The 26,721-nt window shown below is 38.7% G+C and overlaps 1 protein-coding gene and 1 pseudogene across 2 annotated transcripts; one reads left to right on the top strand and one right to left on the bottom strand.

Annotated features, from left to right (window-relative positions):
* The first annotated feature begins 137 nt into the window (after positions 1-137).
* Positions 138-9,803, top strand: mpg (N-methylpurine DNA glycosylase). 2 transcript variants are annotated; one of them, XM_034052437.3, is made up of 4 exons: positions 138-295; positions 1,560-1,770; positions 3,415-3,619; positions 8,656-9,803. In XM_034052437.3, exons 2-4 carry the CDS (start codon positions 1,567-1,569, stop codon positions 9,027-9,029), a joined length of 783 nt encoding a protein of 260 aa, XP_033908328.3. In that variant the 5' UTR covers positions 138-295; positions 1,560-1,566; the 3' UTR covers positions 9,030-9,803. The 2 variants fall into 2 exon arrangements, with proteins under 2 accessions (XP_033908328.3, XP_058851866.1); XM_058995883.1 differs by lacking the exon at positions 138-295 and adding an exon at positions 686-874.
* A 673-nt stretch (positions 9,804-10,476) lies between these two features.
* Positions 10,477-26,539, bottom strand: LOC117431801 (GATOR complex protein NPRL3-like; annotated as a pseudogene).
* Positions 26,540-26,721: the final 182 nt, after the last annotated feature.

A 26,721-nucleotide genomic window follows, 5' to 3' on the forward strand; every position in this document is an offset into this window, starting at 1 on the left:
TATAAAATGCAATTTCTTCTCAAATAACCTGTGGAATCAGCGAGCTAATGCAGACAGTAGCCGATATGTATTATTAATTTACACATTTATGATGTTTAAAAAGTGGATCTATAACACTTCAGGAACGGCATTTATGGGTTTCGTTACAGAGGAATGCCGCGTTGTTGTGCTCGTCAATGAAAACAACGAAACGAACAGTTCTTATTGTCGGTCCGTGTGTCTTTGCACTGGGTTGACATTGCCCCTTTAATCTTCATCCTGCATTCACGTAAATCCAAACTTGCCTGCGACACTGGTGAGTAATAACAGTACAAACAGACGAGAGTTTTCTTCTGTGGTTTAACTTGTAAGAATGAAAATGAAACAGTAGCTACGTGTTTATGTTACCGAGTGGCACTAAATAATAGATACCAGTATATTAGGGAGATATAGTAACTCTCAGTTAATTTTGAAGCTATACAAAAATGAGTTGCCCCTTCGATCTGCTATAATACAGGATGCATGCTCGTTTTCCCTGAAGTCTACGGTAACGCAAAAAGAGAGATCAAAACGAAATTTGAATACAGAATAATTCTTATGCCTGCATTGCTTTTCGTTTTTTTGTTTTTTTGTTTTTTTTTACATTTTTAGTCGTCTTTTTGCAAACAATTAAACTGACACGACTGGAAAGCGGAAGAAATGAACAAGTACAAAGCAATCCGATTTCAGCCATCTTCTTAAAAGGGCAACGGTTCTGTAGAGGGGGTGTCGTATTGCGCAGTGTATTTTCAGCGCCATCGACACTACATTTCTCGCCCACTGAAAACTCCGAGTATTTTTTTTTTTACCGACTCCCAAGTTCATTGAGTTTGTTGTAAAATACTAGTATGAGCAGGTGAACGTTTTTTGTTTTTGTTTTGTTCTTTATTATAATCATAGATTATATCAATTTCAGACATACATTTGATTTAGGTTTCCATTGTCCTTCTTTGGTTACCTACAGGCTGTCATTTACTAGGGGCTTGAAGGTGTCTGTTACAAAGCCAATGACGTTATAGAAGGGAACGGGTTGCTATCAGAATGTGTGAATTACATAGATAAGAGAAGGTCACATGATTTCTTACTAAGCCACTCATTATTGAAATGACAAAACAACTGCAATTCAACATGGTCCTGCTGAATAGAGATTTGCAGAATTAGCCATATCCAAGTCAGAAAGGGCTGCTGTACTGTCAATATGTACTGGCATACAAATACCAGAACTAACCATAAGTATTAGATACCATTGCTAGCTACTGAGCATGTAATATATACAATATACTACCCCTGGATTGTGGAAGCATGCAGTTAATAAATAGGCTGCTTTTGGTCCAAAGCTTGACTGCTTATTTTGCTGCAGATTTCAGCAGAGATGAACTGCTTTTTAAATGAAAACTCCAACATAAATTAGTATGGGGACTGAGGAAGATAGAGTACTTTGCTATAAATATACCTGCATGTCCATTGTGCTTGATTTCCTCATTCCAAAAAACGTGTTCTATAGTATAGCATTATGCTAATGCATTCGGTTTACCCTTCAGTTCTACAATGTCAGGACGGAAAAGGAAGCTGGACTCAGTGTCGGTGGAGGCTACAACGGTGAAAAGCAGCCATACACAGGACTCCCCGCCAGCTAAGACTGCGGCTCTGATCAGCAGATACTTCACAGGAGAGGAGAAAAGTGGCTCTCGGCTGGGGGAGGATTTCTTTAACCAGCCCTGTATCAGTCTGGCCAAAGCATTTCTGGGAAAGGTAAGCCTAGCCCATGTTGGATATTAAATATTAATCAATCTAAAAGCTGTGCCACTGAAAACTAGAATGTTGGTTAGTGTCCAGAGCTTTATAATTGATAAGAGACAGGACTGCATTCATATCTACTTTACCCCTTTCCTCTAGCTCCTTTTCAAGTCTTAATAACAAATCCTGCCCTGTCAACACCATGATATTTTCCTAAGACAGATCTTTCAGGATTCCACAGCATTGTCCTTCCTTATCCATATTTTATCTGCAGAGTTCTAATGAGATGCACACCAGGCTAACAGTTGGTAGCACTGTTTGAGGGGCTGTTTAATTCAGAATGCCTTTCCATGTTGTTTTTATAAGGAGCAAATTACATCTTTAAATAATTTGAGTTGTTGCAGTACTCCAGGGCTTCTTTTTTTTAATCAGTTTCCTTTTTATTTCTTTAATGTATTTGTTCAGTTTTTCCACTCATTAACTCAATTGGCCTCTCCCATTCGGGAGGTTAGAGAGGGGAGTTGTGAGAACCCCTGCTGCTAACTGTGGAACAGGCCAGATGGTAAAGCAGCTCAAAGAACTCTCTGTATCCCAGTGGTATCTTTCAGCTGTTCACCTCACACAGCTTAAATGGTTATCTTAGTTAATGATGAACAGTTCTGCTGCCTGCTGTGTACTGTGTCAGTTTGTCTTTCTTTTGTACAAAGAAGACACCTTTTAAAAGTAATTATAAATGAAAGCAATTACGATTTGGGAGAGCCGGTTAATATTTAATTACACCGGCTTCCTTCTTTTCAACAGTGGAGCCACGCTATTCCAATCAAAATCAAAGAGGTGTTAGTGGGTTAACAAGCGAGCCGAAGTCAAGAGGGAGGCTGAGTGGGAGCAACTTCTTTGTTTCTTTAAAGTCAAGCGCCCAGTTTCCCCTTTAAAGTTTTACTCTTTACCCTTGACTTTCAGCTTCACCTGATGTGTAATATTAAATAAGTTTCCTAATATCTGCGTTGATATACTACTTTGTTGTTGCATTATTTAAACACCAAAGTACAGTACTGCATGTATACTATACAAAGAGAATCTGTGAAAATGATTGCAAAACAAAGCACAGTAATACAGTATCTAGCAATTTACAAAACAGCATTCCAAAAACACTTTCTCAGTCTATGCCAAAGTAATCCGACAGGTTTTTTTTTGCACCGTGCATGCTAACCTGAGACAGAAACAGCAACAAGAAAGCAGCGTGCACACAAACTGGCATTGGAGGTCAGTGAAAATAATCTTGTTTCAGCGTTTTAGTGGCAAAGTAATTATATTACTCCCTTGCTTTCCTTACGGGAAGTGATAGCGAGTAAAAAGTGAAACACAATATCTTTTTTTTAATCTGAAACTGAATCCATTCTGTCCTGCTAAGAGCTGAATTTACTGTTTTACACCCGTAATAAAATGTGCATTGATTATATTCCATCAGTACCAGTCAGTTGGTAACAACATGTGTAAATGACACGTGCCAGAGATCTGTCGGATAATAGGGAGTATCGTGTCTTACAGGATCGGATATGACAGGGTCTACTGTGTTTCTGTATTTACTAGTTTTAGTGGGATAATCCTCATCAAGACTAGTGAGCTCCAGTGAAACTGTCAGGATTGGCTGTGTTGCAGGTGCTAGTGCGGAGACTCCCAGATGGGACGGAGCTGAGGGGCAGGGTGGTGGAGGCGGAGGCCTATCTGGGCGGGGAGGACAAGGCGTCCCATTCCTCTGGAGGGAAGCGTACAGAGAGGAACACGGCCATGTTCATGAAGCCCGGGACCATATACGTCTACCAGATCTACGGCATCTACCTGTGCATGAACATTTCCAGCCAGGGTGAGCAGGCTTTCACAGAGCCAGACAGGGATCCACCAGTGACTGAGCCCCTATAATCCAGGGTGGTGCTAGATGGTTTAAATAGCAGTCCCAGGCTTTTCATACCTGGGTAGGTCACAATTTACACAGAGTCATTATTTCTGATTGAAACCATTCTAATTCTAATTAACACACACACACTCTTAGAACTGTCTGGAAAAGGAAACATAACATGAAATATCTTCGTTTACAGCATACAAACCTTCCAGAGCAGCTTTAAAGAAAAAGCAGTGTTTACTGCATTCTCCATGACTGTATTTTTTGTGTTTCCTCAATAGGGCTTTTGCATAGCAGGTACCATGTTAAAAGCCTGCTCTAGTTAAGTGTCTATTTGTATTGGGGTTGTTCCATCACTTCCAGTTTTCCCACAACACTCTTGTATTACACCGTGGTTTTCCTATCTGCAGCACAATGGCTTTGACTCAGGTTTTCCTGTTACTCTGCAGATATTTTATGTACTTGTATAACATGGCTGTCTTTTTTTCAGTTACAGTTGCAAACAATGGTTAAATGGTTAAAGGGAAATTATTATCCTAATGTTTTCCCTAGGGACCTAGATATCCCGTAAAGAACTTGTGCTTCAATTGTCCAAAACTATTCCACCCTGCATAACAATTTCCAATGAAATTCCTGTGGCTGTGCCGAGCGTAGAGGTCTTAACTGCATCGCTGCTGTCTAAGGGGGTAATGAGAGAGACAGAGCTGAGTTTGCAGATTACTAACACACTTGCTCAGTCAGCCTCCTCAGCTGGGAAGACTTAATAACAGTTTCCTCTTAATAAAGCCACCCACCGTTTCAGAGCAGAACTTGTGTTTGTTTTAAATAAGATGCAGCTTGCAGGAGAAAAATAATGAATTGCTCACTACCCCACTTGCATTTCTATCAAGGGCCCACCCTGTTTTCACACCTGTGGTCATGCATAGTCCTGTATGAGGGATACATGACTGGGGCGTTTTGAGAATTTAGACTGAGGGGGTGGAATAATATCTTTTTAGTGTCAAAACAGAAACTGAAAATTAAACTAAAGCGTGTCATTTTTTTTCTTTTTTACTGATTCCCAGAGAAGGTGACAGGGTTCAAAGCGATAGCTGAAAGGTCGTTGCCTCATTTGACTCTCTTGATTTCAGAGATCCAAAGGGGTGGTCACGTCAACTAAAGCTCAGTATTGGGGCAACGCAAATTCAGGATCATGATAGGACTGGAAAAAGGCCAAAAAAAAAAACAGCACTTGAATCTATTTTCTCTTTAGTAAACTGCTTACAGACTTGTCCCCAGTTCACCACACGAGCAGCAACACAAGTCTGATAATATCTCCCCCCAGCCGCCCACCCACCTCACCCCTTCTCCCCATGGATCCTGTTACAGGGGGAAAGCCGGAGGCTGGATTCAAGTCAATCCTCTAGACTGCCTGTTTAAAATCTAAATGGAACAAAAGCTTGATGTGTGGTCTGTGTCTCTGCCTCTACTGAAGGATGATGTGCTTATTTCCACCAACTTTTAAAAGCGCACAACAAACTCCTGTTCTGTAAACAAGTGATCCAGGATTTCCCCTTGTTTTCCTTGTTTAAATGTAACAGCCCCATTCTTAAGATGTTTCAGTGAGAAGAAACCAGAGTATTGTTATATGTTAGCTGCTGTGGTGCTTTTACACACAAGGTGTTTTTTGCTGCTGATTATAATGTAAAAGGCGGCTGCTGTTTCTGTTCAAAACAACATGCAACGGGTTTAAAGCTGTAATTTTGTGTTGCATTGATGAGTACGGCATTAGATATTCAAATGTGTTTTGTGCTGGTCATTGGTATGAAACTTACATTGCTGTTTTAGAGGACCCCGTTACAAACTCTTTTCCTATAGCTGGTTTTCCCTAGTTAACAAATCTTAATAAATAAAAAAAACTCAATACATATTCTGACCTCCCTTGTTCCGTGGATATCGCTGTTGTTTGATAAATCTGAGTGGCAATGTCCTGAGCCTGACCCTGTCGATTGTGGTTGATCATTTACAGCAGGGAATGTGCCAGAATTTCAAGAGCTTGGACGGCAAAACGATTGCAGAGAAACTAAACAAAAATATAGTTCTTGGAAGAGTTTTACATAAAGGCACAGCATGAATAATTATTAAGGGAAGTTAGTTCCTGTTTGTGATGGGTTGATAGGAGGTTCATTTTCTTTTGAAAACACTTAACGTCCACCACCAAAGGCTATAGTGTACAGTAAACTGTCTTTACGGTGATCTGTTCTTACCTGTCTGAAAATCTTAGGGAATCCAAGTATAAAAATCAAAAACAAAAAAAAACTAACTACAATCAGAACAAAACCACTAATCTGAAAAGGGTCTGGTCCCAAATGGTTTGGATCAGCAAGAGTCTTCCAAACTTCCAACATACTGTACTGAATTCTGACTGTAACATGGACCTTGTTCTAAAGTGTCACCTGTAGGCATGCTATGTTAACTGTGTCAAATCGGTAATGTGTATAATTAATGGGACAGCAGCTGCTGATCAAGGTGTTTGGTCTTTGTCATGCAAAACCTTTCCCATTGAGCCACTCCAGTGAGTCATCTTGGGACAGATGGTTTGCACCTACAGTTTCCGGGTCTTTCTTTCATATTTAATGCCGGACGGATCATATTACGTTGTTTCCAGTTGACAGTTGTCTTTAAAATACCACAGCTTATCAGTTCCTTTTTGATGACAAAGCGACGACTTGTTTTAAAAAGGTTATCGCACTCTTCTATAGTCATAAACGACCTTTGGTTATGTATTGTAAATATTTTGATGGTTTTGTTATGTTGAAAATGACTAAGCAGGTTCTGTATTAATGGGATGTTTGTCTTGGAAAATAACCTGGTGGGGGCTGCTGTAGTGAATCTTGAGAAATCATTTAATCTCAGAGGGATGAAGCAGAGCCTACAGCTATGAGCTCATGCTGGGTTTTCTCCAGCGTAATAGACATTTCCAAGATTTGTGTCACCCCCAAAACATCTTTCATCTTATTAGAGAATGCTGTTGGTGTTTAAATGATTGTAGTCATGTGTTAAGCTCCATTTGCTTTAATAATGTGAAGTATTCAGATACCCTTACAGTATAACTATGAACTTGATGAATAATACTGTCCAATATGATGTTGGAGGACACTAGTAATAATGGAAGACATTTCCAAAAGTGTTTGGCCCACTCAGACGCCATCTGCCGCAGCATGTCTTGGCGTCTTCCAACCAGAAAGACCCATCACAGTTATGGATCACTCCCAATTGACATGCTAAGCAGATACCCTTTCCTCTGCTAGGTATATGACCTTAACATAAGACACAAACACAGGTTGAAGTTGCTATTCCCACACTGAGCTCTACCTCTTCGTCTTTGAAGGCCATTACAGTAAATCACGGCATCTGAGGTAAACAGTTGCTGTTGTGCCAGTTTTATTAATTGACTTGCCAGGAATGGATTAAACTACGCTCGCCTTTGCATTGGAGAGGAATCGTTGCCATAAATTGCATATTAGAAGTGACCACAGCTGTGCTTCATACATGGGAAAACTGAGGTAATAATGTTTCTCATTCCAAACCTTGTAAATAAAACCTAAACAATGTTATTGTTAGCGCTTGTGCCAGCACAAAGGGGAGAGTGAGTTTGCAGTTTGAAGCAATTTAAATGACAAAGAAAGTGAGCGAGGAGTGAAGGATGAATCAATGGCATGATTGTGGGGACTTATTATAATCCTTTTTATGTGATTTATTTTTGCGTCAACAAGTATGGTCATATACATAATACATTATTTTTAGTAGTTTTTTTTTTTTACACAGTGTGTGTCGTTCACATAAAAGGTACAAACAGGTTAGCAATGCAGTCAGATAGTCTTGTTAGTATTTAAAGACTCAACACGACAGTTATTAGTTTCAGTTGTACTTGTTCTGGCATGTCATGTGTACTGATAACATTACCCTAACCCAATTGCAGAAAGAGTGGGAAGTCACAATTCATTCTGGCTCCAACCATGAGATCTTCTGACTACAAAATAAGGCAAGCAAGTTCATTTCTGAATCCCATTATCCCAGCTCAACCCACACAGATATATTTTAATTCTTGATTTCTTTTAACTTTGAAATAAGTCGCCTTAAGTTATGGAAACATGCAGTTGAAGTTTGATGACTGGAACTTGTTGAGGCTTGTGGACAGGGGTTAGAGAGCTGGAGTCAAATGCCAGGATCACTAGGAGGGGGAAATGGCAGATGACTGTATGCTGCAGAGGTTAACAGATACTTGGCTGCATTTGAATAAACACACTGTTTTGTTTTCAAAGGTTTGGCTGATACTGCAGTGGAAGGAACCTGTGTCTCATTCTTGCCCCTGCTTTGGGTGTGGATGAGAATCACAAGATGGAGCAGACAATAGACTATACTTATAATGTTATTTCACCTGTGTTCTTCCCTCCAGACTATACTGTAGATCAACATGTCAATGCTAGGCTTCTACTGACCCAGGGTAGGTTCCATACACCCCTATCAGCACTAATCTTAATAATGTTACCAAGATCCAAGATTAGTGCTAATCGGAGTCTGTGAAACCAGCCGTCAGAGTTCAGGTTTTAGTTCTGCTCGTTCCATTAAGCTACATTCTGGCTTCCTGAGCTTCTAATCCAGCTATCAAGTCTAAAACGCTTTTCCCTTTAAAGTTTTGTTGTTTCATTTTGATTCTAATGCAATCTTTACTTTATTCAGATTCAAATCTGAATTTTCTTCACGTCGTTAGAGTAGGCCAGGTGTTGTATTTAGTGCATCCTCCTTACCATATATACCTTATCCAGTGCAAAACTGCCATAACTCACAAACTGGGACTTCAAGCATTAAACTGGATGTGAGTTCAGAAATACTAAAAGAAACTAAAAATCAATGACAAACGTTTCAACTGGAAGTCTTTTTCAATTATGTTATACTGGATGTGCCAGGCCCTTCTTTCTTCTTCTCGTTTGACTAAATGTTGTTTCTTCTTTTTCCAGGAGAGGGGGCAGCTGTTCTCTTGAGATCCCTGGAGCCTCTTCAGGGTCTGGAAGCAATGAGGGAGCTACGGAGTGCCAGGAGGAAGGAGAATGCGCGCCTGCTGAAGGATAAGGAGCTCTGCAACGGGCCGTCCAAGCTGTGCCAGGCTCTGGATATCCAGCGGGGGTTTGACCGACGGGACCTGGCCACGGACCATGAGGTCTGGCTGGAGCAGGGTCCAGAGAGCCCGACCCCTGAGACTGTGGTGTCTGCCCCTCGCATCGGCATCAACTATGCCGGGGAGTGGGTCTCCAAACCACTGCGCTTTTACATCCAAGGGAACAGCTGCGTCAGCGTAGTGGACAAGGCAGCTGAGAGGGCAAGCAGCACGTGACTCAGGGAGTTTATTTATTTTTATTTTTTTACTTTTAACTGTAATTAGTGCTTAAAGAACAATGCACTGCGACAGATTAACTGAATATTTTATTCAAATAAGGCACCACTGGGATCAATATTTCCCTGGACAAACAGTGAAAGATAATACAATGCTGCTACAGCCATTTATTGTAAGGAGCTCTTTCTGCTATCCAGCCAGTAACCACACACAACCAACTGCGACGAGATTAAAACCAGTGCTGGCCATTGACATTGTGCAGACTTTAGTTCTTCCAGCGAGAGAATTGTTACAATCAAGTGTGCCAAGTTTAGATATGCAGTATCTGTTTGCCTTATCCTGTGTTCAATGCCTCGGCCAGTGTTTCTCCATACTTCCCCCAGTCTCTTGGCTACCCCCCAGGTGTTCAAAACATTCCTATTAGCTGACAACAGTAGGTGTTCATGAGTTCACATTTTTAAAATTATTTTAGCAGACGCCTTTATCCAAGGCGACTTACAGAGACTAGGGTGTGTGAACTATGCATCAGCTGCAGAGTCACTTACAACTACATCTCACCCGAAAGACAGAGCACAAGGAGGTTAAGTGACTTGCTCAGGGTCACACAATGAGTCAGTGGCTAAGGTGGGATTTGAACCAGGGACCTCCTGGTTACAAGCCCTTTTCTTTAACCACTGGACCACACAGCCTCCACATGTGTTTGTGCCATTGTTGGTGTCATAATCTGCAGCCATGGTAAGCACGGGATAGTAAAATGTTATGGTTTAATCATTATACTGACTCATGCATGTTTTTATTGTTCTTGTCTTAGTTGAGTTGAATTGTTGTTTATTAGATAGGGGAATTCTAGTGCTCCAAATTGGATTGCACGAATGGCACATTAACAGAGGTAAATTTAACAAGATCATGAGCCTACTTGAGAGAGAGACAGACAGACAGACAGACAGACATGTTTACAATGTTAAGCCCTGGGATCTTCACTAAAAGCTTGGTTATGTTGTGCATTATAATTGAATATATTTTATTATTTAATGGCAGAGCTAACAGTCACTGTAAAACTAATTAAACTTAAATATGTCCTAATTCTATTGAACAACAATAGGAAACACCCAGTTCTAAAGGGTGAATGATTGGCAGACACATGTCACAATGCCAGCTGAAATCAACATGCTGTGGGCCTTTGGCTCACTTGGCCCTGGTGGCGCCATGTGGTGGAACACACCCTGGGACTTCTCGTTTGATGTATTCTTGGAGATTTTTCAAATTAATTACAATTTATACACATGAAAAGGGGTATGTGGAGCCCAGCTCTTCTGATCAACATCCTAAGAAGCTGTTGCACTCACAGTGCTGTTTTTAGATAGCATAACTCAAAAGTATTTCCTTGGGTCTCAACAAGACCGACGTTCTTGTTAGTACTTGGATTACCTGACATTTCCTAAACAAATAAATTATGTAAAAACTTTATTTATTTTTTATATACATACATTTTAAAAATTGCTGTATTCACAATTTTTACATATAGTTTTGACTTCCGTTCTTTAACTGCAACACACTGGCAGTATCATGACACGGTTGCCATGTCTTATGTCAGTATTATTATTATTATTATTATTATTTGCAAATTCACAAAACAACCTTAATGATATGACACCATCTCATTTCCACAAGGGTCCTGGGTTTTGCAGCATTAGCTCACTGCTATGTTTCTTTGTGAACTGATAAAGGATTTGAAAAATATATTGCCAGGACTGTTCCAAAGTTCTACCCTGTGGCCCTGACTCTTACACTGCCGCGGTCCTGAACTGTTGCTTCTCAGTTGAGGGGAGACTGGAAGAGGGAGATGATGGGGTCCTCGTGGTTTGTCACGGCCAGCACACTGTGGAACTTGTCAAAGAGGGTCATGAGCTGCGAGCGGCGCATGTTTTCGTTGTACATGATCTCCTCCAGGTGGTGGCGCCCTCGGAAATAGAGCAGCAGCCTATCAGCAGAGAGGAAAATGCAAAATAAGTCAGAATCTAATATCCCTAACCAACTGCGCTACATAAAATATCATTACTCAATAAACATTTACAGAGGACTTACTGTTGTGCAAATATTTGCATTTAAGTAGTTTTACATGAAGGCTTGAAGGGTGAAAATGTATATTTGTTGTACACTAATTTCTTAGGACTTGGTACAATCACTTGGGGCCCTATTTTGAAGCAAAGTGCTACAGCAAATGTTCTTAAAGAAATACAAACAATTTTCAGGGTCTAATGTTAGCAAAAAGCAAATTTCAGTTGCTGGTGGGAGCAGTTTTTTTTTTTTTTTAATTCAGTACTTTACTGATGAAAAAATAAGTATTACTTTTCAACATATAAAATAGTTCCTTGTCGCTTCAAAATATGGGCCCTCTATATAGGAGCCCTCCCCATTACTGGGCAAACATGCGGAGGTCCTCTGCATTCTGGGCCGCAGGGATGTTGAGGATGGTGACTCGCTCACGTTCGGACAAGCTGGCCAGCAGGCTCTCGGTCATCCTGGTATTGAGTGGGGAGTCTCCTCCTGGCACCAGCTCTGCACTTGAGTTGTCCATGCTGGGGCTGGTCAGGGTCATGTCATCACTGCTGGCTAATGGGATTTGATGTTAAGTGTCTATATACATTGTGTAAATTAGGTGACAGAACACAGATGAAGTCATTTACTCTTGCCTGCCCCTATATCACAAATACAAAACAGAAAAGGGCTCTATTCTTTACAATCATATCAAATAGACACGTGCGCATGGCCTGTGGTACGTACTGGGGGATCCGAGGCTGAGTGCACTGGGTGTGCTGAGGCTTCTTCCTCCAACTCGGCCGGCCAATGGCAGCTTCTCCTCTGCAGGGGGCGCCAGCAGGCAGACATAGGTATGCAGCTGCATCAGCAAGCGGTGCTGTAGCATCCGGATCACCATCTGAATCAGCTGGGCCTGGCAAAAGGGACAGACTGCGACTGACTGGATGCGTTCAGACATAATGTCTTTTATCATTCCGATATGGCTTACAAGCATCAATTGAAAGCCATTTGCTTAAGGAATAAACTACTTGACTTGTGGTGCTTTCAATCTATTCCAGTCGAGGAGCTTGATCCATTACTAGAGCCCCAGCCAGGTCTTTGGTTGTTTAATAGAACCCAGGCATCTAATTAAGTCAATAATTACATGGTTGGGCTGAAACAGCCTCAAGTGACTACCAATGGTCCAGCCCCAGTAATAGCTCTCTGTGAATTTTAAACTACAGTTTTCCATATAATGTTTCATAACGGTTGGATAAATCTATTATTTAAACTCACTATTCCTGTCCCTGATAAAAAAAAAAAAAAAGATTCCATGGGTCTCATAATTTAATTTAGAAAACAAAGAAATATACCGGAATATACTTCTTAGGAGCCAAGTCCCCCCATAACATATAATGTACACACAGCATAGGTCTGTTCTTTAATCACAACTGGAAATCATATATGTCTTCTGCTTAAATATGCATATCAAATATAGATAGCATAAGGTATTTTATTTGTATATTTGTGATGTAGTCAAAGTCTTTTCCATGTACACAGTAACAGTAAATGTTGTACACATTTAGTCTCATACACATTCAAAGGAGAGCTTTTCTGATTGATGACAACAAAGTTTAAGAGTTTGTGAAATTAAACATCTAACATCCCAACTTGAGACTCAACTGTAAATCCTATATCTTACTGAAAAGTAGTTTGTTGAAAACAGCTAGATGTTTTTAAGGAACTTGTTTATTATATAAGGTCTTGTGATAGTTCCCTGTACATTATATAACCGTTTTTCTTTTTTCTTTTTTTGTCACAGCAGCAGCTGCCCTCTAGTGGACAAACAGGGCTATCGTTCATTGCAAGCTCAGGTAATACCCTGCTTAAAAAACTGTGTAAAAAGAATCCAAACTTACTGGATTGTTCCTTGGGAATACGTAATGCCCCAAAACAAACAGGTTTTAGGTTTGGCATGCCAGCTCAAAAGCCAGCATGTTCCAGCTATAGCAAAAACCAGACGAGAAAAAACAAAACTAGAAATGAACAAGAATGAGTTTGCACTATTTTCTGGATAACAGTTTTTACAAATATTTAGCTCAGCTGTCACAAAACCCTGGTATTTCAGCACCACAGTCTCCTTCAGGTCTAGTAAACACATGGATGAATGCCTTCAGTTCAAAACGAACCATATTTTAGGCATGCGATGCAATTGTGTGGCTCTGTCAAGCAGCTGCAGAAATAACAAAACTGTAGTCAGACACATGCCAAGGCTAGCAAAATGCAATAACGAGAACTTCAAGGACAGCGCAGGCTGAAGATTAATTATGAAAATATAAGGGACTTGCACAACACAATAGACTAACTCACTTCAGTCAAAGTTAACACTATTGTCAAAAAAGATTAAATGTTACATATATACTAACAAATATCATGCAGAATAATTGAAAAATATAAGAATTTTTCAATTATTATTTTTTTTGTGGGCAGAGCTTTACTGGCCATGCCTCATGAAACAGGAATGGGGGAGGACTGGATCCTTCTAAAAAGAAAATAAGATTTGTAAGTTAATGTTTTGGCATTCACTGAGAAAAAGTATGTGTCGAGCTGAAGAATGTTAGCTGGAGATCGTTGGAGAGCATGTGATGTTGGCAAGACAACGAACTTTTCTGCTTGGATCCCTGAACCTCAGTCAGGGCCCTGCAGAGAGCAGAGTGATTCCTCACCTCCTGTACAGGTGGGGCCAGGGGGGGTTTGAACTCTGACAGGGACACAGGCAGGGAGAACTTGGCCAGCATGGATGGTAGGTCGTGCCCTGGAAATTGCTGTGCAAACTGCTCTGCTAATGGGGAGTAGCTAAGTGAGAAGGAAAGAGAGAAATACAATTTTTCCCCACTGTGGGCCTGACATTTTGTCTTTCTGTGTCAATCACATTTGCAGAACACAGTATGGTTACTGAGCTATAAGTGGGTAAAGTTTAGGGAACATATAAAAATGTTCATTAACACTGACACAAATCAGCTTAAAATTAAAAAAATAGTAAAGAAATAAGTAATTGCTGAATTAGCTGACAGTCACGCATCTTTAGTAAATCCATGCAAAATGTGACTGAGGGATTAACAAGATAATTGATAGCAGTTAATCCCTCGGTCACCACTATAAAAGACCTGCAGCTTTGGCTGCACGGGGTTGAGTGTTCGTGAATGGAGAACGGGAGTAGAGATAGGAGGTAAACAGAAATATCTATAAACAATTGCTACGCGTGCTAGTTTAAACTGTTCTGTTTGTTTGTTTTGGCCCTCGTGCCTTTTGTTTTGTAAAGTCTTTTTGATTAATAAAAGCTGAGCGCCACTGAGTCTCAGTTTTGCCCCACAATTGCCGGGGTGTTGTGTATTCATTTCCTGGCTTGACGTCACCAGCAAAGCCATCCTGTTCACACTCTGGAGGGGAGCCAGACCAAATACCACAGCTGTTCTGCTCACTGATTGGTGAGATAGCATCACATTATGAACCTCCCCTTGCAAAGGCTTTTTCTTTTAGGCAATTAAAGGCAAGGCAACATAACTGGGGAGAACTAATTTACCAAGATAAATTATTTATGAAAAGGTTCCAGTTTGCGGTCTTGCTTATGTCCTAGATATGTGCATAGTTTAAACATGACTTCTTTTGTATAAGGTTCAGTCAAACAGACTGCGGAAGGTCGCACAGTGAGTCAGTGGCTAAGCTGGAATTCAAACCAAAAACCTCTATGTTCTGTGTCTTTGCTCTGACCACAGGAATGGTTCATGCTGGCCACACATTGCTTCACAAACGGTATTTGTGGTTAAGATGAAAGCCTTTGTTTCGATACTCTGTCCATATTTAATGAGCCTGGAATAACAGCAAATCCTGCTGTGGAAGACATCAAGTTTCCTGCTTGGTTCAGTCAGAGGGTACCATTAACAAGCCATTGAGCTACAGTACAGAGCAGCTTAGGAATAATATTACGAAGGACTAAATGTTGGTGGGGAGATGCAATACTCAGACTTACAGACTAATATTGGTGTCTGGAGAGAGCATGTAGACATTGTTCTCACATAGTGGATAGATAAGGATTGCCTTGCCCCAGTACACCAAATGGGCTCTAAGCTGGAAGACCTGTGGAAATGAAGAGGAGTGCATTAATACATGCATTACATTAACAGCAACTCTCCATCTACCATTAACCCAGCATGCTGTTTAATAACACTGTACAATCAGGGCACAAAAACAATGACTGTCTGACAGTAGGTCTTTTCAATAGCAGAAAGAGAAACCCTACAACTGTCAAGAGATCATCATTCCTAGCGAGTCATTCCTGATCCCCACTGGAAAAGAAAGAAGAAACCATTTTGAATCTGTCGGTTCTGTGCAGAAGTCCCATCACTCTGAATATGAGTTTCCTCATATTCAGATTAATCTAACACATCCACCACACCTGAAAAAGGGGTCATGCGGACATGATTTGTTTGACTGCGGAAATCCAGGCAGAACGTGAATTTAATTAGCTAAACTCATCTATCAGACCACCGACCTATAGCGGGGGCTTGCTCATGTCTATACAATTCCTTCAAACTGCTCTGGAGGGGTTAAGGACACACTACTGGTTTCTAACTGCTTTCTGATTCATCAAACCAGTAAGGCCATTCAGTGGACCATTAAAATGTGGCCTAAATACTGAAGGTACAGAATTGCTTGTAACAAATTAATACCATGTGACTAATTATTTAAATAGCTCTTAGTCAAGCCAGTTTATTTGTCTATTATAAAAAAGATAACCTATCTTTGTAGATTTCTTTTACATTGCTATACCACTAGATGGCAGTATAATCTAATACCAAAGACTTCTTTCAAGACACTTTGAGAAGCCAGTGCTTTTACACAATGTTGATCTCATTGTATTTCCTTGACTATAAAGTGACAGGGTCATACTTTCTGATGTTGTTTAATTACTGGGATTTGCAGTTGTAACAAACACTGGTCAGCCCTAGACTTTCCTCTCTCTTGTTAGATTTGATTCTAATTCAGTGCTTGCTTCTGCAAAAAATGGGCTTTGCCCTTTAATTACAACTCCAAGCACTCCTGCTGTTACCTGTAACAGGGCCAGGTCCGCATCCTGTGCTAGCTGCTGCAGGTTCTTGATGGCGGAGCAGGTTTTAATCACTCGCACCAGGGCTGGGGAGCAATCTAATGGCAGCTCGCTCAGCAATGACTTCTCATCGTCCAGCAGGAGGGCCTGGGGGGGGGAGTTAACAAGGAGAACGGGATTTAGAACAGCAGCACCAATGGTTTGTGTGTCCAAACTTTTAAACTTTTATTTAGATATACAATTGTTTCTTCATATGTTTTACAGTTGTTATATTGTATTCTGTCACAGTTAAGTCTCTCTGGGCACCACAAAACACGCCCCACTGCCTGTTCTCGTTTGTATTGAATAATAATAGTATGTGTTATGCACAATTTGTACTATTAAAAGTAACGTGCATGCTTAGTAATAGACACTTCGAGAGAATTAGCATGCTAAGTAATGTAAAAAGCCAAGGGCATCCTGTTGGTAGATTGAGGCCCTTACCGGATTGCCTTCAGGCTGCGTTCTATAGCCTCGGGAGGGATGTGATTGCACCGGACACGGTGAATCTTATGAGGCAGGCAAAAGTTCACCTCCAGCCAGTTATTAATGTGCAGGCGAACAACTCCAGTGGTGCACAGACTGAAAGGGGAAAGCAAGTAAACAGTTTATCTTTCAACCCACTCTCCTTAAGACTTTGATGTCTAGTTGCATTGGTTAGAGAACAGTAAAGAATTACTGTAAGCATTACTTACAATTTGAACTTGACAAAGGTAATCTAAAGCACACGATTATAACATTCTCAATTCAATGTGGCACACACTTACTCCTATAGGCATTACCGACAGCAAAAACTTTGATTTCCTAAAACTAAAGCTTGAGCACTAGGCGGTGGTAAAGTCTGTAGAATTTTGTCAAAATACAATTCTGGAACTTCACCATTAGCTGGCACTATAAACATCTGCATTATTAACACTTTGTAGTATAAGTCTTGCACATGTCTGTGAGTAGCTACTGAAACTGTTAGTTTAGGAAGGCTTTTTTTATTTTTTTTTAGAAAGAAACCTACTACTTTGTTCCTGAGAACTTTAACCCTGTCAACAATGAATACTGTAACGTTTTCAGCACTATAGTCCTGAATAGAGGGCCACTTTAGAATTATAGGAAATATAGCCCCTGTCTAAACAACAGACCACTAAACTTAACTAACATACTAATATATTAATGATGGCACAGCAATAGGCTCAAAATTAGGTATGCATTTTGCAAGCATGTATATGGGTAAATGGGAGGAAATGTTACCGAGTAAGAAACCATTAGAATACATAAGATGTGTGGATGACATATTTGGAATATGGACACATTGAGAAGAATCTCATCCAGTTTCATAAACTAGCAAATGATATCCACCCTAACATTTCGGTGGATTTAAGGTGGACAAAATCTGAAATTGAATTCTTAGACACCTTGGTTAAACTTCATCAAGGATCTATTAAAACAGATCTTTATTCAAAACCTGACATGCATCAGTACCTACATGTGTCATCTGCACATCCTATCTGTACTAAAAGAGGAATTCCTAAAGGACTGGGTATAAGGATAAAAATAATCTGTTCTGGTGAAAATGACTACAAAAAACAAAGGAATGAAAAATAAATCTTAATACTACTTGATTATAAGAAAATGGGAGAGATGGTTAAGAGTACCATTAATAATGGCATATTCTAAATTATTACCAAACATTTCAAAAATAATTTGGAAGCTTTTACGTATACTTCATAATTCAGAACAAATGAAAACAAATATTTCCGAAAGCACCGGTCATACCTTTTAGAAGGGATGCAAATTTAGCTGACATTTTAGTCCACAGTAAACATAAAGGGGTCATAGAATCATTAAGGGACATTGCAACCTGTAAAATCACGTATAAAGTGTGCAAATATATTGGTAAACATAAAAGTGAAATTGACTTATTTTTTAATTTGAATTGGCATCTAAAGTTGTGACTATGTACAGAGTCTAACAATTGTTGTACGTTTCTTAAATGAATAACTTGATTGTAGTAATAGATGAATTGATTGCTTTCTTTTGAGAGGCGAACTGGACATTTATATTCCAAACGTTAGAGTCATTTTGGATGGCATGAGGAATGCCATTTGATGATGTCCTTGAACTCTAACTGTAAGAATAACCAAATTCTATGATAGCTGTAAAATGCTTTGTGTTAATTGATTGCTATCCCCCACAAATGTTAGTGTTGATTTGTAATATGTGTGAGTGAATGACCACCTGAAACTTATAATGACTGTTATTCATGCTATTTAGAGGGAGGTGGCTCCTTCCTTGTGCTCTAAGGAAGACCTACAGGTCGAAACGCATAAGCCATTATTTTGCTTACCGTGGTTTTAAATATGTTTAAATACAGACTATTGCTTTTATTGAGAATTCCTTGGGGCTTTGGACTTAATTGAAACAGGAGTTGCTGTCTTAATTTCTCTTTCGATGGGATTTCTCACAGGAGGAGTCTTCTATTTATCTATATCCCAGGATGAGGCACCCCGGATTTTAAAAGCTGTTCCTGAACACTTTTGTAGCGCCGGCATCTGCATTTTCTACAGTAATATACCAGTATATATTTATATTACAATACAAGTCATTAACTATTCAGATGTCTTTGGGGCAGCCTTTCAGTAAAGTTATCTGGTACTGAAATATTAAACACAGCACTTCTTGTAGAAAATTTTAAAACCAACGTTTACTATTTTTCTGTGTTTTATTGCACAAGCAAGGAGAGCTTAACTTAAGAAGCATGTAATGTGGTCAGTGGCCACATTTTGCTAGCTTTTTTCCTGCATGGAAAATGGAGAAACGGCAGCATGCATTTCCACCACCCTTGGCTGAGTGAGAAGAAGCTAACTATACCTGTCGTAAGCCTCCTTTAGGTCCCTGGCCAGTTTGCACTTCGGGAGAATGTGGTGAAAAGGAGACTGCGGCTCTCCATCAGCTAGGTACACGTACCAATAGAGAACAGAACATGTATTAGCATAAGGAAAAAGAAATAGAAGAAACAGTCCAAAACAATCAATTAAAATGCAGCCCTGTTATCAGGGCCTTGGGCTCGGGAGTAGAAAGGTCACAGAGGAGACGCCGGGGCACTCACTCTCACCCATGGTGGTCACCTCATCCTGGATGGCCAGCATGAGCTTAGCCTCCCTGGTCAGGTACTGGCAGCGACGCTCTTCATGCTGGAGGGCAATGGCGACGCGCCGGGACAGATTATGCATGCAGCTGATCACAGAGGGGTCTGCGTTCTCCTGCAACAGGGAGCACACATCACATCACTGAAAATGAATCCTACTGTGGTTGGTAGACGTAGTAAAAGATGAAAAAAAATGAATGTCACAAAATTTCCCATAATAATGGCAAATGGAATGGAATGTTTTTAGTGTGTGGGAGAAATAATTGTGCACAATTTAAGTTGTTTGCATGAAATGTTTATTTTCCTTTGGGGTCATAATATCTTTTTATAGCTACCATGAAATTTTAATAACGGCATCCCTAGCAGAGGAGCCATTAGTAACTCTGAATGCACAGCATGTCTACCATGTGTTCCTATCTGGTGTGAAAAGATAATAGCACAGCAAGGCTCTTCTAAACCAAGCCCAGTCTCCATCTGCCAGCTGTGAACAACCCTTTTCTGTTTCCTATATTATTGTGCATTTTCAGGTTCAGGTAACCTCATTTAATAAATAGCATTGTACAGGTTTTCCAGTATGAGTGATTGAGAATATGACAATTTTACAAGTTTAACTGAGAACAACTTAATTAAGCCTGAATACAATAAAACTGGCATTTTTGCAGTGGGCATTTGTGACAATGTTCTCATTAGAAATGTGTTCGTAATTACAATAAAAGCTTTAATATATTGTGCACCTATATGAAAACAGTTATTTTCTAAAACCTTCTTCCTCTGGTTTCAACATAAGCACATACTAGTACATTTAAACTTAATGAACCAATCAATTATTTGTTGAAAACAATGAGAAGTTTTAAAAAAAGTACACATAGCATTACTGTTTTCTGAATATTTGACACAAGCTACAAATCCAACTAGCTTGTTATTAATATATTGTAACCATACATACAACTAACACAATACAAAATTACCTTAATTGTTTGCACAAAAGTTTAATTAATATATTTTTTATTTATTTATTTGGAAACATATGCAAGGTGAAAAAACATATTTCATACAAAGCCAGGCTTTTAAACAACAACAACAAATAGCAAACTGCAAAAACATGATATTAAGTTTAGATAAGGTATAGAAAGGGAATCAATATTACATATAGTTAAAACTATTTATATTCTTTATTAATATAAAAATGAATATAAATTTATATATATATATATAAAACCCACCACGGTTCTAGTATTGTGGTAACCTTTATGGATAGAAACAAGGACAGCATGCAAATACTAAATAAAACTGAAATGTTGATCTGGGCAGAGTGCTGAGCATGATGGACAGATAAGACCAGCTTGGTGTGTTTCCTCCCCAAACATATCTCTTTATCCTCTCAGCAAACCTTGACTCAGCACTTTCACAGCCTTTTCTGCTAAGTCATGAAACATGGCCAGAGAGATTCAGATGGGGAATTTGTTGAAAATTGATTACCTAGAAAACATGTCCCCCGCCCGCCCAGTGCCAAGGGGAGATCGGCAAACTTACCCTTTATCAAAAACATGCAGTAATTCACATCCCAAACCATGAAACTGCAATAACTAAACCTGTGAACTCTGTTGACTAGAAATTTAAAAAGGCCAGTTGAGCCATGTGTAAAATTAATTTGTTAGCTTTATATAATCCCTATTTAAATAACTGTTAACTGGCTCCTTAAAAAAACACTTTGCTTATATTCTTGTTATTAAGTACTATTTTAAGTATCTACCTACTTTTAAAATTAATTGAAGGCATTTCTGTATTTCTCCTGGATGTATTTTGTTTTATTTGGGCTTTTTATAAAAACTAATCAATTAATATGTTCTTTTAACACACAAAATACATTGTAAAGTGCTGCTAAAATATTGTTAAAACAGTATTCATAAAGCTTGTTTGTCTGGCATTTAACCTGGCTAACACATATATGTATTTGAGTTGAGGGTGACTGGCTAAAATGTCTTTTAAGTAATTGTCAGCTGGTATTTATATTAAAAAAAAACAACTCTTAAACACTTTTTACAATCCAAATGTCGCTAAAATGTGAACTGCACACACAATGTGTTTAGTTAATTGTTGCAAACAAGTGAAAAAGATCTGAAGAGCCTGGTTAACAACTTTTAGATGCATCAAAATGTGAAAGAAAAATTATGACAGGATTTAAGGACAGCTAAAAACATTAACCCTAGCCTCAGAGATAAACATTCTTTATTGAAGGACTCACTGCTTTATGTGTGCTTTACAGCGCATTTAAATTTCTATGCAGGAATACAGTCTGGTTTAAATTATTAAAATAAATGTCATACCCTTAATGCTAAAACGACACTGAAGAGGATCATTGTAGGCATCTCCCTCTTTGGTGATGGGTCTGTTTTCGATACCTACAGAAAGAAAGTAATACATAGAATCATGCAGCTGATCAGTCGATACTTTTCAAGTGGCATTTTTATAAAATGAATGACCATTAGCTCTCAGAGGGTTAAACCTGGTACTGCACTCCTGAATTACAGGCAGCTGCTAAACTTAATTGTTAATTCAATCAGAAATTAAAGAGGGACACGCATATAATGTGAATTACAGGAATATTCATACTTTTGTATACAGTAGTCTCCGTGTATAGGAACACCTCCTCAGCGAACACTTTGCCGATAAGAACACTTTGCTTGCTTCCCGAGGGGTGTTCTCTTAGCCAGAGACTATTGTACTACATATACTTTTGCTATCATTTTAGAAGTTCCTTCCAAAAAATAAATGTATTGCAGACATTGCAGAAGATTTACTGATTATGTTTTACACAAGGTTCATATCATGCCATTTTCTGTACTTAAAACTTAAATGAAGCATGCAGGTAGCTTCTTCAAGCACATTGTCACAGTCCAGACATAGAAGCTGCTTGATGAGGTTCTGGGATCAATAAGCTACTAACAACCAAACGAGCAAAATGAGCTGAATGGCCTCCTCTCGTTTGTAAACTTTCTTATGTTCTTATGTTCTTATATTCTGGTCAGAAGCAGTGGCATTTCACCTAAACATACTGCTCGTTTCACACAAACAGGCATTTGTGAAACACTCATATGTGTAAATAAAAGAAAGAAAACACAAGGTGGAGTAAGAGAGCTAGTTTGCTTACTCTACTGGTTCTGTGACAGCATATGGAGCCACTGCACAACTAAATTCAACCAAATAAAATAGAAGTTTTATAAATAAATATCTATTATTGAAATAGATTATATATATATATATATATATATATATATATATATATATATATATATATATGAAAACTGACATGCCAGTTTTTAGATTCCACTTTTTTCTATACCCATTTAAATTGTCAAGCTTTTACCTGACTCCCATGGGCATGCTGCAGTAGGGATGGGTGTCCGACGAACCGCAAGTTGTCGATCTTCAGCTCAAACTTTTTCCCGCACATGTCTGACTGTCGCCAGGATTGTGGTGAGGATGACATCGGAAAACCTTTCGAGGAAGACGAAGAACAAGTGAACGCTGGCAATATCAAGGGAGGGGGAAAAACAGCACGCATGCATTCTGGTTCAATGTGTAAATCAGTGATGATCAATATCCGAAAAGATTGTAAACTTCGATTAGTTACGGGACTGTGCTATGATTATGGAAACATTTTAATAAAACACTCATGTATAAAATATTTACAGTATGTGGCACCATTATCAGATAGGAAAGTGTGCACAAAAGAGAAGGTGAGTGGCGCATGCTGCTCTGTATAGCTCAAGCTACAAATAAAGAAACAATTCGAAGGGAAAATCATAGGAATTATTACATCAAATCCCTACTACAATTTATAAAAGCCAGTGGCTAACTATACTGTACCTTCTAAAGTGTTATATCACCCATGTTTAAAAAAGAAACTTGTCTTCCAACTAATTGTATTGAAGGGGTCTTATTTGATATGGTATTCATTTATTTAAATGGTATTCAATCAAATGGACTATTACTGATATTACATTACACTATAGATGTTGGATCCCAGTTTGGTGTTGTACTGTGCATGGCATTAGCCAAAGCCTGGAGTCAGCTGCTACTGAATAGGAAAAACAGTCTTTTACTTTTAGTGATGTATTTCAATGAAACCCTTCCACTACCAAGCTATCCACCACAGCCCATTGAATTCAAGTGCCAATCTTAACTAATGAACTGTTCAGGCAGTAAAAAAAAAAGACAGATTTCTCCCTCTGGGTAATTTTAATTCAAAAGTGGCCATTTCATTGGATGTGATCAGAGCTAAATTAACTGATGTTATCACCTACTAACAATCCTATAATTGCAAAATATAATGAAAAAAAAGTGTGTGTGTGTGTGTGTGTGTGTGTGTGTGTGTGTGTGTGTGTCAACAGCGACAGGAAGGAGAGAAAGGGGAAGCAGAATTCTAGACACAGAAGGAGTTGTATAGAAGGTTGTTGTTTTTTCTTACCCGGCTATCCACTGTTCATCAGTTAGAGGATTTTGCTCTCTGAAATGGGAACATGGCCATAAAACAAAACAAAAAAAGCAAAAGAACAAAAAAAATGCAGCAAACATATAAACCCAACTTAGTAAGAAGATTAAAAACAAAAAGAAAATTAGCATTAAAACAACTTAAAAGTGACTATTTTATTATTATTATTATTATTATTATTATTATTATTATTATTATTATTATTATTATTATTATTATTTTTAAAGATGTGCATTGGGTTGACAAATTAGCTCTGTGTGCCATTAAAAACGAATATCTCTAAATGTTCATATTTCCAATAACATCCGAACCAAACGTTTATTTTATGACATTTTCCAATTTCAACATTTTTTAATCATTATCATGAGTTTCCTGCAAGCAAGTTTTCAGATTGGTGTCCACCAAGTCTCTACTGAAGACCAGGGGATAACTCTGAATGGTAGCACTGGGGTCTATTCAATTTGTCTTTTTTTTTTTTTTTAAAGTTACTCTTAACAAAAGCCGGGGCGCTGGACAACAGATATCAAACAAGCATGTACCTCTGTAACAGTATGCTGCTGTATATACTGTATATGTAGAAATATAAAAACTGTTGAAATGTTTAGGCAAAGATATAAATAATGTAGTACACACCATGTTAAACTGTAAGTGGAAACCCATAGAAATCTAGACATCAGTATGCATAACTGACAATTAAAAATATTTCTAACATGCCCATCTTTGCAAAAGTACATAAACCCAATTAAGCAATTATAGTACAGTTTCTTCTTTAAGCACGTTTAGATTTAAAGTGATCGCCATGCCACGGTGCTAACACACAGGCTCAGCAAAAAAGGTTTATTTTTTAGCAGTAGTTAATTCCCAGAGTTAAAAGACCGTATTTGAATTGTTTTTTTATGCCCTGGGTAAGGGCATCTGCTAAGAAAATAAAATATATAAATATTTAGTCCTAGCTATCCCTTATGTGGAACTCAATTGTTTTCAAAAGGCTGTAAGAACACGGACAAGTGGATTATTCTTTTAGACATTAAAGAGATATTTATATTTGTCAAATCAATTGCCAATTACACTTGTGTTGCATGAAAGCAGACTGGAACGGAAGGGCCCCATACTACCCAACAGCATGAGCACTACACATGTGCCAGCTGTCCTGGTTAGACTTGGGAAACCAGGAGATCCTATAATGCCCAAGTATTTTGCATGGAGAAAAGAGACTATGTTTAAGACCCGATTAATAAACGCAGACCTGACTGGAAACACAACGTATTGCATATGAAAACACTGGCCTTTGAGGCTGGAATATGCTCTTGTACTGTAAAACGTGTGATGCACACAATGGTCATTACTGGGTTAAGATCCAAGCTCAGGAACTGGCTTTACCATTGGCACGTTTCCTTACATAGCTGTATGTTCGCACACACCACCAACTGTGGCACCTAAAATGGGCTGTCTTCAGTATGTAATGATGTAGTGTTGATACAGCTGTCTGTCTAGTTAAAGACAAATACAGTACCTTGAATCCCTATCTGGGTCTTCCATGGTGTCCCCTGCCATGTTCAGTGCATATGGACTCCTGAGTTTAGCTTGGGAAATAAGCATGAAAGACACAGAATAAGACATTTCCCATGCAGTTCCTTTAACTGGCTTAGGACTGTTTCTTACCCTACCACATAGTAACAGTAGAAAATAGTTATATAGAAATGTGCCCTACAGTATTACATTCTGATTGTCCTGTACGAACATAATTGTATGTGTTTGACTTGCATTTTAGATAGCAAACTAAACAACAGCATGTTAGTCCATTTCCATCCCATGTTTGTATCTCAGTGTGCAAAACTGTTAGATACAATTCAGCCTGGGTACTCGTTTGGTCAGGCAGATATTCTGGATACTTTATGACTTTTAATCGGGGTAACACTGAAGAAAAATGGGATCTCGGCTTTACATATGAACGTATGTTTGACAACAGTACGACACGGATTACAAATCGAGAATATGCTAAATGTGATGAATGATGAGTACCCTGTAATGTGTGTTGTGCAATTAGATGTATACACTGCAGACAGTACTGCCAGCAACCCATCCCCAAATACCAATGATTAATCGACTTACTTGTTTGAGAAGATTGGTTCTCTGGTATTCGTTGAAAAGGGTATCTAAAAAAGCAGTTTATTCCCCCTGCTACCGGAGCTCACCAGTATGACACTTATTGGACTGGTTTTCTCTCCCATTTTAGGGACTTTTTTACACACTGTATTATTTCCTCGCTAGAAAGTGTGTCTTTTACATACTGTAGTTGAAAAGAGAACTTTGATACGTTATCTTAATATTTACATTGCTAAATTTGCCGTATTGATCACGGACACAACAGCTCCACTTGTCTTAGGTACAGTAAGATTATATATAATAACAACAGACCAGCATAGCGTATTTAAAAAATACGCCATTCATTTGCATCGTCAGCAATCGTCTAAATCCAAAAGCTTTTATTTACTGTAAACGTGCAATACAGGACAGAATTAAACGCACTCGCTCTAACACAGCAGCTATAGTTATAAGAGAATATTTTGTTTTATGTACACTCTTCTTCAACGCGTGACTTGTTTTTATTTCAAGTCTGTCAGAACACACATATTTGTGTGCCACGTATATACTTAACACACCATCGCGCAGCTACTCCTTGAATAAAGGTTCCTCTTGAAAATACGACCATTATGGTAAGTTTTATTAAATGCCTCGGGACAGTTAATAAACAAATACAATTCACATTTAAAAGCGGTTTCTAATGACCACCCTTCTTTTTAAAATAATTTTAATTTATTTAGAAAATATAATGTAACCACTGGTCTGGTCTAAGAAATGTAAAAATACATAGTAAATATGTAGTTTTTGT

The sequence above is a fragment of the Acipenser ruthenus genome, chromosome 22 (assembly GCF_902713425.1).
Source record: "Acipenser ruthenus chromosome 22, fAciRut3.2 maternal haplotype, whole genome shotgun sequence".
Lineage (NCBI taxonomy): Eukaryota > Metazoa > Chordata > Actinopteri > Acipenseriformes > Acipenseridae > Acipenser > Acipenser ruthenus.

Bases quoted from the DNA above. Each gene is read 5' to 3' on its own strand.
- mpg (XM_058995883.1), top strand. The intron at 1,771-3,414 runs GTAAGCCTAGCC...GCTGTGTTGCAG, and splicing joins CCAAAGCATTTCTGGGAAAG to GTGCTAGTGCGGAGACTCCC. The intron at 3,620-8,655 runs GTGAGCAGGCTT...TTCTTTTTCCAG, and splicing joins CATGAACATTTCCAGCCAGG to GAGAGGGGGCAGCTGTTCTC.